Below are 17,659 nucleotides of genomic sequence, written 5' to 3' on the forward strand. Positions count from 1 at the left end.
ACGTCTTTAGGGTGAGATCCTTTAGCAAACATTCGTCTAAAGGCTCAAAAGGAGGTCCCGTTAGGCTCTGCAAAACTAAGGATAGGTCCTAACTTGGAAAGGGAGGACGTCCGACCGGTCTCTGTCTAGACATGGCCTTAAAAAAATCTGACCACCCACGGGTCGGTGGCCAGAGATCTTTCTAAATAAGCACTAAGTGCTGATACCTAACTCTTCAGGGTAGCTATGGATAATCCCTTGTCCGCCCCGCACTGTAGAAATTCCAACACAGCTATGTGGCTCTGCACTGAAAAAGAGCTTCCCGCACACTAATCGTTGAAACAAAGCCAGACCTTTTTATATATCCGGCGTGTCTCCTTTTTCCTGCTATTGAGGAGAGTAGAGATTAATCTCTCTGAAAACCCCTTTGACTTTAATATACCCTCCTCAGTAGCCAGGCCCCTAATTTCCACTGATGAACCTGTGGTCAGAGGACTGGGCCCTGCGAGAGGAGATCCTCCAGTGGAGGAAGGAAAAGCGGAGGTTCTGCTGCCAACTGCCTGAGCACTGAAAACCATGCCCTTTTCAGCCAATGTGGAGCCACCAGAATTAGTGATGCGTCTTCTAGTTGAAATGTCCTCAGCACTGCCGGCAACAGAGCCGGAGGGGGGGGGGGGGGGGGGGGGGGGAGGCATAACATATCCTGAACCGCCAACTCTGGGACAACGCATCCACTCCCAGTGCTCCCTCTCCGTTTAGGGAGAAAAAACAGGGGGTTTTCGCGTTGTCTCTTGACGCGAATAAGTCCACTTCCGGGGGTCCCCATTTCTTGTATATGAGATTGAAGACAGACAGACTCGGCCCAGCTCAGAATGTCTGTTGCCAGGGCCATCAGGGCTCCGCTTCTTGTGCCGCCCTGCTTGTTTATATAGGCCACAGCCGAAGAAGAAGAATTGTCCGACCGTACCTGGACGTGGTGGCCCTGGAGTTCTTCCCTGATGAACCCGAGGGCTAGTCCCTCAGCTCCTTCCAATTAGATGACCTATTTATTTTGTCACCTTCCCAGGAGCCCCGAGCCAGAAGGGAACCCAGATGCGCCCCCCAGCCCCTGCCGCTTGCGTCCATGGTTACTATCTGAGAGACTGGCAGGAACCACAGACGTCCCTGCGACAGGTTCTCTTCCCTTTTCCATCACCAGAGAGATCTTTTTACGTGGTGAGGAACATGTACTAGAGCGTCTAGGTCTCCCCGACTGTGATCCCATACCCTCAGGACAAACGTCTGCAGGGGACGAAAGTGCAGTCCTGCCCACTGCACTGCTGGGAGAGTAAACGTTAGAAGGCTCAGAGTCGACATCAGACTTCTCTTGGAGACCCGCTGGTTGCACTGTAGAGAGGCAACCGCTCTGTCCAGTTTTAGGAATTTCTCCCTTGGAAGGAACACCCTCAACTGTGTTGAGTCCAACAGGTATCCAAGGTACATAATCCGCTGTGAAGGGATCAGACTGGACTTTTCTAAGTTCAGCAGCCACCTCAAGCCTATTAGGACCCTTTTTGTTAGGTCCAGGTCCCCGAGTAGCTTCTCTGGGGATACAGCAAATAGGAGCAGGTCGTCCAGGTATGCTATGACTGGGACTCCCTGGAGTCGCAGGAAAGCTATGGCCTCTCCCAAGACTTTGGTAAAAATGCGAGGCGAGGAGGATAGCCCAAAAGGCAGTGGCTGAAACTGCAGATGCACTATTAGTCCATCCAGGTCTATAGCTAGCCGGAGAAACCTCTGAGATGTTTCTGCAATAGGAACGTGTAAATACACGTTCTTCAGATCCAGAGAGACCATGAAGCAATTGTGCGGAAGCAGGGCTCTGACCATAAAGATAGATTCCATGCGGAATCTCTTGTAAGTGACTGACCTGTTTAGGGGTTTTAAATTCAGAATTGGTATGAATTTCCCAGAGGGTTTTTTCACGACAAAAACATGGGAATAGAATCCCTCTCCTTCCCTAAAAGCCTCCAACAGAGCCTCAGCCTTTGTCGTGCAACTGGAAAGGTGCGCGACAAGGAATTTCTGTGGGGGAGGTCTTGTGAACTCCAGGAGGTACCCCCTTCTTATGACCTCCAGGATGAATTGGTTGGGGGAGATCAATTCCCACTGCAGAAGGAAGGCCCCCAGTTTTCCTCATATCGCACCAAAGGAGTCATTGTTCATTACGGGCGTTTTCAGGAGGGCAAAAAATCGCCCCTCCTCGGCCCCTACCTTTTTGGCCCCAAGATTTCTTTTGACCTTCAGGACAAGTTTCCCTACCTTTTTGCAGATGAAACCCTCTTAGTCTGAGCCGGGACTTTCCGTTTGAGAGGGAAAGACTTATTTTTGTCCGCCGTACGGTCTAGGACAGTATCTAAACCGGGACCAAAGAGGAGATCCCTTGCCAGGGGTATCCCACACAACGTGACCTTAGAGGCGCTGTCGCCCAGCCAAGTTTTCAGCCAAAGGTCTCTTCTGGCAGAGTTGGCCAGAGCCGCTAACCTGGCCGACATGCGGACTGACTCTGCTGAGGCGTCTGCTATGTAAGCGACACCACGTAGAATCGTGGGTAAAGAGGATAGAATAGACTCCTTAGCTGTACCAGCTTCAATGTGCGCCTGGATCTGAGACAATGCTCCAAATTGCGGGCTACCACAGTAACAGCCATTTCTGGCTTAAGGTTGCCTACTGTTGAGTCCCAAGTTTTCCTAAGCAGCGAGTCTATCCTCTTATCCATGATGTCGGACAGGGCCCCCCATACCCTCGAAGGCCAAGTCTGTGTGCCTAGAAACCTGAGAAAAGGCAGCATCCAATTTGGGGCTTTTATTCCAAATGGCTGTTGGGTCTTCTGAAAATGGAAACCTTCTCTTTAGAGAATGAGAAAAGAAGGGCTTCCTTTCAGGATCCTGCCACTCTTTTCTAATTGTTTCCATCAGTACATTGTGTACTGGAAAGACCCTTTTCTTTTGCTCCCCCAAGCCTTTGTACATTAGGTCGTGGAGGGTGAGGGGCTTCTTGTCCTCCTGGATTCCAAGGGTTGTGTAAATTGCCCCCAGGAGGTCCTCTACCTCGTCTAAGGACAACTTATACCTAGAGGGCTTTCTGGGCTCCCCATCCTTGTCCTCACCTTTTGACTCCTCCTGGGAGTCCCAGGTGCCACTATCTGGCTGCCTTTGCTCCACCTCGGAAGGGCCTGCAATTTCCTCTGCCCTAGCTGAAGAAGTCGCAGGTCGGGCAGGTACAGAGCCCTGAGCCTGTGGCGGGGTTGTATCCTGCGGACTGGGATTAGGGGGAGCTGGAGTTTTTCAAAAAGAGTTTTAAATGAAAAAGGTGGATGAGAGTTCCTTTACAGAGGCTGCCAACCCAGACTCCTGCTCAGCTTCCCTCTCTTTGACCAGGGAGTCTATGCACCCTTTACACAAAACTTTTGTCCAGGACTCCCCTAAAACATCTCTAAAGGAGGCACACTTCCTCTTAGAGCCATGAGTTGATTTAGTCATTTCTGTAGCTTTCTGAAAAACGGACCAAAAAAAAGAAAGACAGAAAAAAAAAAAAAACATATTAAAAAAAGCAGGCATACAACAACCCCCCGGGAGTGCACTAGACCCTCCTTACATGGGATCTGAGCCTTCCCCCCGACCACCCAGGGGGTCTGCCCCCCCAGATAGGAACCATACTAGGAGGGGCAATCCCGGATAGAGAGGACCCTTCCCCAGGCTGCTCTTACCTTAGAAAGGCTGGAGGTGGTGTCAGTATGAGTCGTAGCATCTGCCTCCGACATTACAGGTGGTTGCTTTCCAGGGAGTCCCACGATGCCTGTGCATGTTACAGACTCCCTCCAGCCTGTGCCCGGCCCCTATTAGCTCCGTGACCTGGAACCGGAAGTCACGGGTCAAAGGTAACACTTACGCCCTCTGCCGGAAATGATGTCACCCGCCATCCAGCGCTCAGATTCCAAACAATGCAGCCCATACAGAGTGCAGGGAGAGCAGAAGGTTCCTTGCTGCGGCCCTATGGACGCGATAAGGGCCCCCCACAACCTGATGCTGCGCTCAGCAAGGAAGGGGTGGCTTCAGTTACAGGTAAAAACAAAAAAAAACACCACACACTAAAATGTGCCCAGGAAAACCCCTGCCTCCATAAGGGCTCTTAATGGCCGCAGTCCCCCTGGCTGCTCTCAAGCCTGATCCCATCCACAGTGTCTCCCCACTGGAGGAAACACTAGAACTGAGGTCAGGCAGGGGAAGTAAGAATTTATGGGCTGGCGCAGCATTTCCTAGAGAAAGAGGAGAAGACTATCTCTCTCATAGTGGCTGTCCTGAATGACGATAAGGGAAAAAAGGTGCATGTGTATGGATAATTTTTGGAGGAGGAGGATAACCATTAGTGTCACTAAGGAATGCAGCAGAAAAGAATTCTCATTCATCATTTCTGCATTTTAAATTGATTGTTTTTACATATAGTGTCCTGTTCTGGTGTCTGCTCCATTATATTTATACTGAGAAGAAAGTCCTTTTAACAGATCGCCCAAAATAAATGCATAAGTTATAAAAAAATAAAAATAAAGAAAACTACGTTGTAGAGAGTTTTACATGTTTACACACACACACTTTTAATAAAACACACACTCACCTGTTCCACGATCCAGCAGTAACTCACCCCAACAGTTTTCTCCCCCTCTCCTCCCTTGGCAAGGCCGGCATCTCTGCTATGGGCATCCAGCTGTGACAGCTTGCGGCTACACAGCTGGGTGCCCACTGCGGCGCTGCGCTCTGACTGGTCCCGCAGTCTTGTAGGACCCGTCGTGTGTCCCAGAAGACCTCGGGAAGGAGAACTTCTGCTTCCGATCGCCTAAGGTGACCAGAATAGAAGTGGCGAATGAGTACCTGTCAAAATCATGGACCTGCTCCCCCCCTCCTCTCCAAACGCTCAGTTTCACAATCTCAATCTAATTATACAGAAAATGTCATCACATCAACACTGCTCTTAGCATCATCAATAACCATCCATTGTTGCGAGAAGACCAGAGATGAGAAAGACCCAGTTGGGTTGATTTACTTAAAGTAGAACTTTGGTCAAAACTTTTCTTTTGGATAGAGCAAGGGAGGGTGATGAGCCTTGTCAGATTTTTTCTTTTTTTTTTTTTTTCTTTCTTATTTCGCCATCTGTGTCACGTTTGATTTTTCTTCACTTCCTGTCCCATAGCCAAAACAGGAAGCGAGAGGAAATGTGCGCAAATTAAGGGAATTTCTTGGGGACCCCCAGGTCACTAGAACTAGTGTCCCCATTGGAAGATTTCCCCTCTATTACTTTTCTGGGGACCCAACCCAAATGAGGGATTTTCTTTTACTTTCAATGATAATGGTAAACAGGACAGAGGGTGAATCTCCTTAACGGGGTAGGTAGAGGCAGAAATAAAAACCTGGACAGGTGTTCTAATCCATCTCTAACAAAAAAAAAAAAAAAAGGTGCATATTGTTTTCTATTTATTAGGCCCCTTTCCACACAGGGCGGGCTCCATTGAAGTTCACCTGCTCAGTGGGCAATCTGTCCACTGACCAGGTGGATAGCTGATCCATGTCCGCGCTTATGCAGAGCAATTACAGACACAACCCGCTCTATGGGCAGTTGGGCGTAAATGGACAAGTGGTCCATTTACGCCCAACTGCCATCCGATTCACCAGATGATTAGGGAACGCATCCCCATCCGTTTTTAGCAACTAGGATCGGATTTCAGCGGGTGTCAAAAGGACAAGTCCACCGACACCCACCACTCCATAGGAGGAGACTGTAAGGTCCAGTCGGGTCCACCTTAAAAACTGACCCCCAAATCGGCCTGCCCGTGTGAAAGGGCCCTAAGAGTCATTTGGTAGCAATATAAATCAAGACACTTATTCTAATTATATTCACTGGATGCATTTTAAAAAATATTATCTTAAGCACCTAAATTCTGTGAGTATACAGACTTGCTATAATCTCAGATACAGCAACAGCATATAGAATGGAACAAAGCGATCACTACTCTAAAGCTGGGCAAATGTTCCTTGAACATGCGGGACAAAAAGGGAAAACAAAAACAGGATTCTTTAACCCACACAAACAATATAAATGGAGGAACCCCACCACCCACAAAACCTTGAAGTGTACCTGAAAGGCAAAACTCTGCCTTTCCAGAGTGCAGAGCAGTGACTGTCAAGTCATTGACCACTGCTTTGCCCCCCCCCCCCCCCCCCAGCTCTTACTGGAATGCCGAGCAGTAGAGGGGAGAGGCACAACAGGGAGGCACAGGCAGCTGTGAACCAGATAGCTGGGTGGAACCTGGATCCCGACAATATGGTCTGGATCGCTCCAGAAGCTGGAGAGACTGACGTCAGCCGACAGTGGGCTTTAGCTGTCAGCTAATTCTGGGTCATAGGATAGTAAAAGTAAATGTCTTCCAGTAACCCGGAATAGAAGTATGGCCAACAATCTCATCAATGTGCTGTTACACTTTCATTGTTCAGTCATTAGGTTGAGGGACGTTTGTTCAAACTTTATTGTCTAAAGGCCAGCCATGGAGCAATTTTCTTTCCTGCAACCACAGGATTCCCCCATCAATACAGCCAGTTTCGATGGTGGAATCCCTCCCGCAGAGCCATTGTGCTCGCCCAGTTTGGGAGCGGGAGAAGCTTTCTCCGCTGGGAGAACACCATGATTATTGCCAATTGCTATAATAGCAATATATCACATGAAAACTCGGACAGGCTGGTTGCACCCAAGTTAATCGAGGCATAAACTTATGTAGATTAATCCTGCCCATACATGGTTCAAACTTTCTATGGCTGTCTTAACTGCCTTGAAGGTCAGACACTTGGCTATGCTCAATGGCATGGGTGCCTGGATAACAAGTCTAGTTATCTAGTTAGAGTTGTATATTTTTCTGACAGGCAAGACTGTACACATATATGCATGCATTTCAAATGTATATTTAGCTGGTTGCCTAGAGTTCAACTGGAAGTTAAAAAGGTGTGTTTTCCAACAGCAAGGTGCACAATGCGACTCTCCTCCCCCCCCCCCCCCCCCATATTACCTGTGAACATGGAAACATTTGTCTTCTATCTGTATAATGACATCAGTGCAATGAGAACTTTTGTATAAAGAAAGCATGTCCTTGCCAAGATCTGACGGTGGTTCAATGTTGTAGCCCTCTAAAAACAGGAATAAATATAATGCAGAATATGTAAATTGTGCGCTTGCAATTGTACCAGAAATTTGAGCATTATCTAATAGAATCAGCCACACATTATAATCAATTATGTGCGCTCTAGCAGTCAGTAGCAAGATTATAAAAAGGACCAAAAATAAATAAAAATCTGCTGTGAAACCACATACATATAAAAGGAAAAGTTATCAGCATCTTCACATTCACCTTGTAATAACTCTCAATGGTTTAAAAACAATATTATGCACACAGCATACGTTTTCTACTTTTCAGCCTCTGCTATACTTTCTCATGACGAAGGAAAGGGTGCACTGGATCTATTATAGGATAGGACTGTTAAAGCAGAAGTACTTTGTGCAGGTGAATCCCATCAGGTTTCAGCATCTCTGCCATGCCTTCTCATGTGAAAAAAATCATCTACACAATTGTAAGATGATCAAAGTGGTGAAGGAAAGGAATGGTTTAGGAGAGGTGGGAACTGTGGCCATCTCTGAATGCAGGTAATCACTGACCAAAGTTTACCTAGGGCATTAAAAATAAACATTACAAAGGGCAAGGATGCTGAAGGAATAAATGACCACACATAAAGATACAAAAAATTAACCACTAAAAAAGGTTTCAAAAGAAAGCCTATACTGAGAGAATATGAAGGCTGCCATTGTTGACTTTTTTTAAATGGTAGTAGGCAGTCACTTACTTTAGTAATTTGAGTAATGGGCACAGAGGGGATTATTTACTAAAACTGAAGAGTGCAAAATCTGGAGCTGCTCTGCATAGAAACCGATCAGCTTCCAGGTGATATTGCCAAAGCTTAATTGAACAAGCTGATGTTAGAAGCCGATTGGCTACCATGCACAGCTACACCAGACTCAAAATTTTCCCGTTTTAGTAAATCTACTCCAGAACATGCTTACAGCTCAGGAGCCCTGACTTCACTCCGACTTTAATCTCCCGCTTGCTCCAGTGCAGTCCTGCAAAAGTTACTTAACCCAGATGTGCCAGGCAAATAGCATTTTTAAAAAAAGAGATCATAAATACCAGACTCCATATTTTTCTTCCCTTTATGTGCCGAGACATTTCACTCCTCAGAGCAACATGAAAACAGCAGTAATGTTTTGATATAAGCACATAGCAATTGCAAAGAAAAATTAGCAAAGGTACTTTAAAACAAGCGTAGATAGAGTCAAGCAAAAGTAAAATTAGGGAATGAATAAAAAATAAATACAACACACATGCATTATGTACAAGAACAAAATAAGCATGCTGCAATTTAGAATACTATTCAGCTACTAGAAAAAAAAAAAAAATTTGGAACTTTGCATACAAAGTAGCAGCACTGTTAAAAAATAAACAAATACCCCAATAAAACATTATGTTAACATGTATTGAGTATTTACATGGGGTGGGGGATGACAACAGAATAGTTCAAAAAGGGTGTTGTGGACACCCTGGAGAATTCTGTCAGGATGCAGCACCGGAAGTGTCAGTTCTTGCACCCGATTCCCATACCTGCAAGATGTGTACATGAATATGTCCATGTCTGCACCAAGGAAGGAGTGTCCTCAGTGCATTCACTCCTGCCCTCTGCACCCATCACACTGGGCACAATTGCATGGCTGTGGGGAACTGAGAGACTAGTTCCGCATAAGGTTCACTTTTGATTGGCCGCACATGGGAGTGGGCGGATCCATAGCCATCATTCAGTCCAACAGCAGCTTTCGAATCTGCCCACTGATGTGCGCCGTCACTCAAATGTAAAGTGAACCTTATGGGGAACTAGTCTCAATAATTCATCAGGCTCTGACCAACCAGTGACCATTTTTTTTCCCAAATATGGATATTGCCCATATTTGGGTAATCACATCACATGCATCTCTTTTACATGTAGCTTTTGGTTTGGGAATTAGTTGTCACCAGACTGCAAAGGTTAAACATTGTCATTTAGGTCTAAGAAGGGAAAAGCATTTTTTACTTGCCCAATCCCCCTCTATGCTCCAGGAGTGGACTGTTCCTCAGCATCCTAATGCCCAATACATGGCTGTGGACTCTGCATTAGTCTTGATGACATCAGAGGACTTTCAACTGTCAGGTTTTGGGGGAGGGGGGAGGGGCGAGACTGATCTTGCAGCGCAGAAGGAGCCTGAGCCCACGTTCACACTGTGGACCAGTTTGAAATCAAGCAAATTCAGCTGAACTTGCATGATTTCTAACCGTCATTTCAGCCCGACTTCAATTTGACAGACATCCGTGCGGGCTCCTCACAGATGTTTATTGAACTCACTCCCGAAGTCGCCAAAAGGAGTGCAGGAACTACTTTTGGGAATCAGCGTGGTGCCCAACCTAGAGCCCGCACGACCTCCTGCTCTGGGAAGGCGGCTTGACAAGCCAAAACAACGAGTGCCCAACCTGCCATCCTAGAGCATCAGTGTTGAGAATGGGGCCAGCGGTAGAGGAAGCACGAGGCTGCAGTAGAGAGCAGAGTCGGCACTTCCTGTATAGCGCCAGCTCCGGTCACAGGCAGAGCGAGACCAAAATTCACTCTGCCTGGGGCAGCAACAGCCGGCAATACCTGCCAGGCGATTCGTGAAGTTTGTGTATAAAAAAAGGTCAGTTTTTTGGTTTTGTTTAGAAACACATAGCAATAGGCATGTCTGTTCTAGTTCTGCACTGGTTACTCTGGGCTGCTTTCAAACTGATCTGCAGGTGCACTAGTGGGTTACCTGCACTGAGCCATAGATTTCTGTTATTACCTGCGGGTTTATTGCACCACACTTGTAGGATATAATAGAAGTCTATGACAAAGTGCAGCTAACCCGCAGGAAAGCCACAGATGCACAGTGTTGCACTCACGGCGTGGGTAAACCTCAGCACATCAGTGTGCCAGCAGCCTTAAGCGCCTTTCACACGATCGGTCCGATTTGGTCCACATGTCCATTTTTTCAGGTGGCATTTGGACCTTCCATTCACCTTTATGGTGGACTTGGGTCCATTTACACCTGCATAACTCCAAGCCAAAACCACAAAACAAAAACACCCAACACCCCAGACATAGTCCCCTTCCATGTGAGCGGATCAGAGGATCCAGTGGAGAAATGCCGGCTGTGTTTCTGCAAGCTCGCGGCCTCTTATCAAGACGCTTAAGTGGCTCTTCATAATTTTGGGTACCCCTGCCCTAGACCTAAATGAGAGTTTAACCTTTGTTTTTTTTGTTTTTTTATTTAAAAACAATTAAAGTTATTGTACAAAAGTACATAAAGTACAAACATTCCAAGTATAGACTCTGCAAACATTAAGAGAGCAAACAAGGAATCGTTTTTCGCTACATAAAAGTATTAACTTGTCTGCATAGTGTCCACACCATGCAATCAGTAGTGTTTTCTATTGAAGTAAAATAGCAATTTAAACTAAACAAACTCAAAAACGAAAAATTAAAACCAAAACTCGCACAGTGTATGCATCCCTCTTCTATCTAGGTATCGTTTTCCAAGTCGGCCTATTCCAAATTTGACACACCATTTATAGAAACATCGACCAAGTTTCTTCACCCCGCTGAGAACACAAAAGCATTGTTCAAGTCTGAAGTAATCTGGCAAGTATGAGCCACCCCAGGAGTATCTAGGCATTCCTGCCACACTTTGAAATTTATGGAGGTGTATTCTTGTGTGGATACGTATTTTTTTCTCCAAACTAATGCCGCGTACACACGGGCGGACTGTATGGCGTACTTAGTCCGTCGAAACACATTTCAGCGGACAGTCCGCTCGTGTGTGGGCTTCAGCAGACTTTTTCAGCGTGCAGTCTGGCGTACTAAGTATTTCGGATTTTTCGAAATTCTGTCCGTCGTACTTTGGTTTCAGCGGACAATCCGCTCGTCAGTAGGCTAGTTCGACGGACTAAGAATGGCGCATGCCCAGAAAGGATTTACACGGCGGAAGGGTGCTTTGCTGTGTATTGGACTTCCTATTTCTAGTCCCGTCGTACGTGCTGTACGCGTCATCGCGCAAGCTTTCGACGGACTGTTTGGGTATCCGTGTGTGGTCAAGTCCGTTCAGTCGAAAGTATGACGGACTGTCCGTCGGATTGTATGACGGACTAAGTACGCCATACAGTCCGCTCGTGTGTACGCGGCATAAGATGTTATTAACCTGTTTATTCCACTGCTGACATGTAGGGGTTTTGAGGGGACAACCAGAACTTCGCTATCAACTTTCTGGCCAAATAAAGCAGTCTAACAAGCGCTAGGGGGATTGAATTCTTCTGACAAACCACATAGAACACACAAAACCGGGTTTAATTCAAGTTGTAACTCATAAATCGTATTAATAAACCTGATACCTTCCTGCCAATATCTCACCAGTTTGGGTCATTTCCATGGCATATAAATTAGATTGCCCTGATGTATATGACATGTCAAACATATAGGGGAATCCCTCCTACCCCATTTGTGAAGCTGTACCGGCATGCGAGATGCACATTAAAGCATAAGTTTGTGCGCCGCCGATACTGAAACCAGTGGGCCAGCTGCCAAGATTTGTTCCCAGGTATCCCCATCTATAGGGCCAACATCTACTGCCCATTTTTCTCTACAAGGCAACAGGTCTGGGGCCTGGCTATAAGTCAGTGTAGCAGCCTCTACCTTACGTAGGCATGTGCTAGGTATAGGTTTTGTGTAAGCTGCCAGCGCAGGTAAATTTAGGCAAGCCTATTTGTTTTGACCTGGGGGCAGGGGAGCGATTCAGTATAGCAGTATGTGACTGACGTGCTTCAGCTCTTGGGCACTCTATACATTTACATATATCCCCATGGTCAGCGTGCTTGGGAGGGGGGGGACCTCTGAGGGAACCTCCTTTCCGTGGGGGCTGTACCTCTGGGCGGGGAGCGGGAGGGAGCCTCTCTTTACATGGTGATAGAGAGGTGTCCTGGAACAGGAGCTGGAAGAGACAGTTGGGAGCGTGTCTGAAGAAAGTCATTTAGGAGGGATCTAGGCTTGGCGTTAGTGAGTGGAAAGCTCTGGAAGAGACATGCCAGGAGTTAGATGTAGAGCCAGAGGGAGAGACTGTGGGTGCGTGTCCTATGCCTATATTAGCAAGTAGGTGTCCCTCATTCCCATCTAAAAACGTTGGGAGGTATGCAAGTGTTCCAAAGTAGTGTGCGGGAGGAACTGTGCTGAGGAAGACTCAAGTTTAGAGTCAACCCATCTTTAAATTCTATAAAAGAACTATTCATCTTATGGGCATCCCATTTCCCTTTTCCCCAAGGAAGTTAATCCCCAAATAAAAAACAAGCAAGAGACTGTTTATTGACTGAGGAAGTGTGCCTAATGGATATCTGACCAGCAGGGTGAAATGCGTGGATGCTGCAACATGTAGCAACTCCATGGGGGCACCACTACATCAGTAAGCAAGCATAGATACTAGAAATTATTCCTTTTTTATTCAACATGGAGAAAACAGTATTAAGACATTGGGGGTTATTTACGAAAAGCAAATCCACTTTGCACTGAAAGTCGCTCTAAATCTAAGAGGGTAGAGCTGAAATGAGTGGAAGCTCTGCTGATTTTTTCATCCAATCATGTGCAAGCTAAAATGCTGTTTTATATTCCTTGCATGCCCCCCCCCCCCCCTCGGATCTACAGCGACTTTACTTCCAAATGCACTAGCAGTGCAAAGTGGATTTGCCTTTCGTAAATAACCCCCACTGAGTCCTCTGTCTGTAGTGTGGAATTTCTACCCTGCATTCTGATAACACGATGCAATTGCAGGTACATATATTGGTTACGTAATAAAGGAAACGCTATACAAAGTTGATCAAAGGATTTCACCCTTTTGCCTAGTAAAAGGCTGTGACAGAAATGTAACTCCAGCTTCTATCCATATTGAATTGTTTACAAGCTTACCCAGTTCCTTGTAGGACCTGTTGCGCCATATAGGGGTACGTGCAAGAAAACCTGTAATACCCAGCCTATGCTTTAACTCCACCCGGAGCTTTCGTAGTAGCTGTAATGTTGTGGAGAACATACAATAGTTCAGGGGCCCACACCATTTTGATTAGGTCGGCTCTGCCAGTAATAGATAAGGGTAACTTAAACCAGCTTGAGCACTTCTGCTTAAAATTTTTGTAAAATGGGTTTTAGGTTCAATGGTATATAGTCTGGAACATTCTCTGTCACAGTGATTCCCAAATATTTAAAAGCCTCACATGTGGAAGTGGTTATCAATGAGAAAACCAAGGGTAAAGGATCTAAAAGGCAATAGAGAGGGGATTTATGCCAATTGATAGCAAACCCAGAGTGTTGCCCAAATCTGTCAACAAGCCACATAACAGCATCCAGGGAGCTAACTGTCTCTCGGGTATATCAAAGTGTCGTCTAGCTACCCTCTCTACTCTGTGGAACCCCATTATGTCAGAAGATGATCTCACCATAGCCGCCAGAGGTTCCAATGCCAGGGCAAAGAGCAAAGGAGACAGTGGACACCCCCTGCTTAGTCCCACGATGCAAAGGAAAGGCCTCTGAAAGTACCCCATTAATTTGAAGTCTCGCGCTGAGGGCCACATAGAGTAACTCTGAATCCAGGCAATAAAGGATTTCTCCACTCTGAATTTATGCAAGACAGCCCACAGGTATCTCCACTCTATGCTGTCGAAAGCTTTGGCAGAGTCAAGTGAGAACACTGCCCTATTTCCCCGAAATCTACTGGTAACTGTATATTCAGAAATAACCATCGGATATTTAATGCCATAGACCATGCAGGTATGAAACCTGACTGATCAAGATGTGCAAGTTCTTTCACCACCTTTGCCAAATGCGTGGCAAGCACCCTAGCCCACAGCTTGATGTCCATGTTTATTAGTGAGATTGGCCTATAAGAGTCAGGCAATAACGGATCTTTAAAGGGCTTTGGCAATACTACAATGATAGCTTCTCTCAGATAGCAGAGAGTACCTCTCTGGACATCATCATTTAGAGCAGCCAAAAGTACAGGCAAGAGGTTCGCTGTACCATTTATACATCTCTGCAGGTAGCCTGCCAGTCCCCAGGGATTTTCTATTGGCCATAGCAGCCACCGCTTCAGCAAGTTCCTTAATTGTTATGGGCAAATTCAAGATTTTTGAAACCCCATTTTGACAGCGACGGGAGGGTATATTGGTTCAAGAACTGCACTAGTTCGTCCTCTGTGGGATTAATTTTAGAGGCAAATAGCTCCCTAAAGCAATTACTGAAAATACCCAAGATATAATTTACATCTGTACAGTATCCCCTGTGAGTCTCTGGATGGACCCAACATGTGGTACTCCCTGCTGTGACAGAGATATCACCAACAGATGCCCAGTGTTTTCCCCTTCTGCAAAGTACTTCTGCATGAAAAAAAAACTTTTAGTTTCAGCAGTAGTAAGGGCGACCTGCTGTTGTAGCGACTGCATGGCCAACCAACTTCGTTCTGAGGCAGGTGAAGGGTTTCTGACATAGGAGAAAAAAAAATAAAACACAAAACTCTCCTTCGCTTTTCTAGCCTTACCAAGTACCAATATTTCCCACCCCTTTAGGTGGCAGATTTAGTGTTGGAAATTTGCTTAATAAGGCACCAAATATATGCCTTAAGGGCATCCCAGAGGCAGCTGTACACCTATTATATTGCATAAAAATTCAAATCTCTTCAGGTATAGGGTCAGTGGGCAGCAAGAGATTAAACCAGAAAGGGTTAACCTTCCACGATCCAGTACTAGAGACACCGGAAATGGAAACCTCTATTCTCAGGAGCAAGTGGTCAGAGATACTGCACGAAACATATTCAGCAATGTGTACCATAAGCAGTGCCACGGAGTTCCATAAGCACAGATCTATACAGGATAACCCCCTATGTGAGGCAGAAAGCATTTTACCTTTGTAGTCTGAGAGCATCCGCACTGCAAGGGTGACTTTTTAGGGAAGCCATTTTTGCAGAAGATTGTTATAACAATTTTTAGATTGTGAAAACGCTCCTTCGAGGTTATATTTTGGGGCACACAGCTCAAGCTTTTCACTACTGGCTGTATTGAAGCCAAATCCCTTCTACAGCAAAACGGCCTTGTCATGCCACCAGACTTGGTGATAATGTCAAGTTTACAATGTGTCACATGTGCTTTACATAAGCATTTATGGCATATGTCAGGTGTTAGCACTGGCAATTACATACTGCAGGTGTGGAAACGCAGATGCCATCACATGTTAATTTGAGTTCACATCTTACCTTCACAGTTGTGGTTCTCCTCTGCGTGTGTATTGTGCTCTGGAGATTTGTTAATGGGAAAATCAGTACTTTCTTCAGTAGGTGAACTACTATGCAAGTTAGTGCATTCATCAGTGTTATCCTGATCGGAAATAGACTGGCCCTTTATGATCTCAAGAATATGGTCTTCTGTCCCTTTAATACTCCAGAGGGAGCAGTACACAAGCCTTTAAACAAAAAAAATAAATGAAGGCTCAAAGAATGGAAATATAAAGTCCCAATCTGAAAGAATTTGTGAGAAATTAAACAAATATGCAATTATGGACACACTGCAACATGGATATCAAAAGGCCATAACTTAAAAGTAAAAAAATAAATAAATTATATATATATATATATATATATATATATATATATATATATATATATATTTTTTTTTATTAAAAAGCAAAGAAATATGTTTTATATATTATTATAGAATTTCTACACAATATATTGTAATGTAATGTTATTAAAAATTTACTTTACTTTTCAATCTGCAGCTCTGTACATTTTTTTTGTAAAATGCAATCCAATATGGCTACCTGGATGCGTTCTGTACACAGATTGCATACAAGACACCTCCCAGATATGTCATATGTTTCTACATGTGCGATTGGTTTTACTGGATTTTCTTAGAAGTCTACATTAAGATACAAATCAGAGTTTGAGCATCTTCTGAAACAAGAAATTACATTTTTGGCGAGATAATCCCAAAAGAGAGAAAAAAAAAAAAAAAAACACCACTCGCGCGCACACACACACACACACACACACACACACACACACACACACACAAAAAGGGTTGCAGACCCTGACAATTTCCCTTAGAGCCCTGCAGGTGCAGCAGCTGATTGAGAATTATAAAACTACTCCCATACAGGTTCACTCAGGACATGGACACAAAAAAACAAAACAAAACAAAAACAACAGCTATTCCTTCAGAGTAACAAAAACGTAAAAGTAAAGTGAATCATATCAACATAGCCATCTAAAAATCCTATGTGGTCAGTGGAGATCCAGATAGTGCACAATAGCAAAGATCTCAGCTGACCACATAGGATTTTTAGATGGCCATGTTGATATGATTCACTTTACTTTTTGTTGTGAATTCATAAAGAAATACATTTAAAGTGGTTGTAAACCCTTACAAACCACTTTGACCTACAGGTAAGCCTAGATTAAGGCTTACCTGTAGGTCCAAGAAATATCTCCTAAACCTATACGGTTTAGGAGATATTTGACTGAAGACAGGCACCGCTGTCTACGGCGCATGCGTCGTAGACAGCGGTGCGCAGGCGCACTGAGCGCGGCATTTCCAACAACGGAGCTGCCGCGCGTGTCGGCTCCCGTGCGCATGCGCGGGAATGACGTCATTGCGGCTTCGCCGAATGACAGCGGCGGAGCTGCGAGACCCCACCGAGAAGATGGACGCTCCGGACTACAGGGGACAGCGGTGACTTCGCTGGCTCCTGTGTCAGGTAAGTGACACATAATGGACTACTATGCGATGCATAGTAGTCCAGTATGCTTGGCCTTTGCAGGGAATGAAAGAGGAAGTAAACTCATCAGGGTTTACTTCCTCTTTAATATTCACTGGCAGAGATGAGAGATTTCAGTAGGCCTCAAAAAGTGGATGAACTATAATTTTGATATTATTGAACCGTTACCCTTTTGGAGACCTTTAAAGCAAAATACATGATCTCACACTTTGTTTTTCCAAATGTTCAGGGGATTAGTTATCTGTAACTTTTACAAACCCTGTGTTGAAACAAGAGACTGGAACAATGATAACTCTTGTCAAACAAAAAGATGTGTATTTATCACATGGAAATAACCCTTAACTAGAGAAAAAAATAAATAAATAAATAAAATAAAATTGTGCTCTCAAGTAAAGACTGTTTAGACAAAATTCAATAGCTGACACCTTGTCCAACAAAACCTATTGTGTGAATTTTTAGGGACTTGAGGACACAGCTAAGTTATCTAAACATTTATTAGACTGCTCAAAGTCCATCTCAAAACATGGTGTTAGAGGGATATGCAAGTCAGAAATATTTCAAAAAGTACCTATGATTTTTTCATGGGCGTCCGCAGAACTTGGCGATGCTGGGCAGTGTGGCTCGCTCTCTGGTGGCGCTGGGCAGTGTGGCTCTCTCTGGCTTCCGCCCAGCACACGCCTCATTCTTTGCCCTGTAGCACTCTCCCTCAA

General features: G+C 45.1%; 1 protein-coding gene across 1 annotated transcript in view; it reads right to left on the reverse strand.

Moving 5' to 3' along the window:
• The window catches only part of BTBD8 (BTB domain containing 8), a 172,865-nt gene that overhangs the window by 133,131 nt on the left and 22,075 nt on the right, over positions 1-17,659 (reverse strand). Inside the window, exons 4-5 of the mRNA XM_077452921.1 lie at positions 15,430-15,635; positions 7,070-7,187 (exon numbers count right to left, since the gene is read on the reverse strand). Coding sequence (XP_077309047.1) covers positions 7,070-7,187; positions 15,430-15,635 — 324 coding nt within the window. The remainder of the gene's footprint in view (positions 1-7,069; positions 7,188-15,429; positions 15,636-17,659) is intronic.

Source organism: Lithobates pipiens, unplaced genomic scaffold (genome assembly GCF_037356315.1).
Source record: "Lithobates pipiens isolate NorthernLeopardFrog02 unplaced genomic scaffold, aLitPip1_a1.2 Scaffold_23, whole genome shotgun sequence".
Lineage (NCBI taxonomy): Eukaryota > Metazoa > Chordata > Amphibia > Anura > Ranidae > Lithobates > Lithobates pipiens.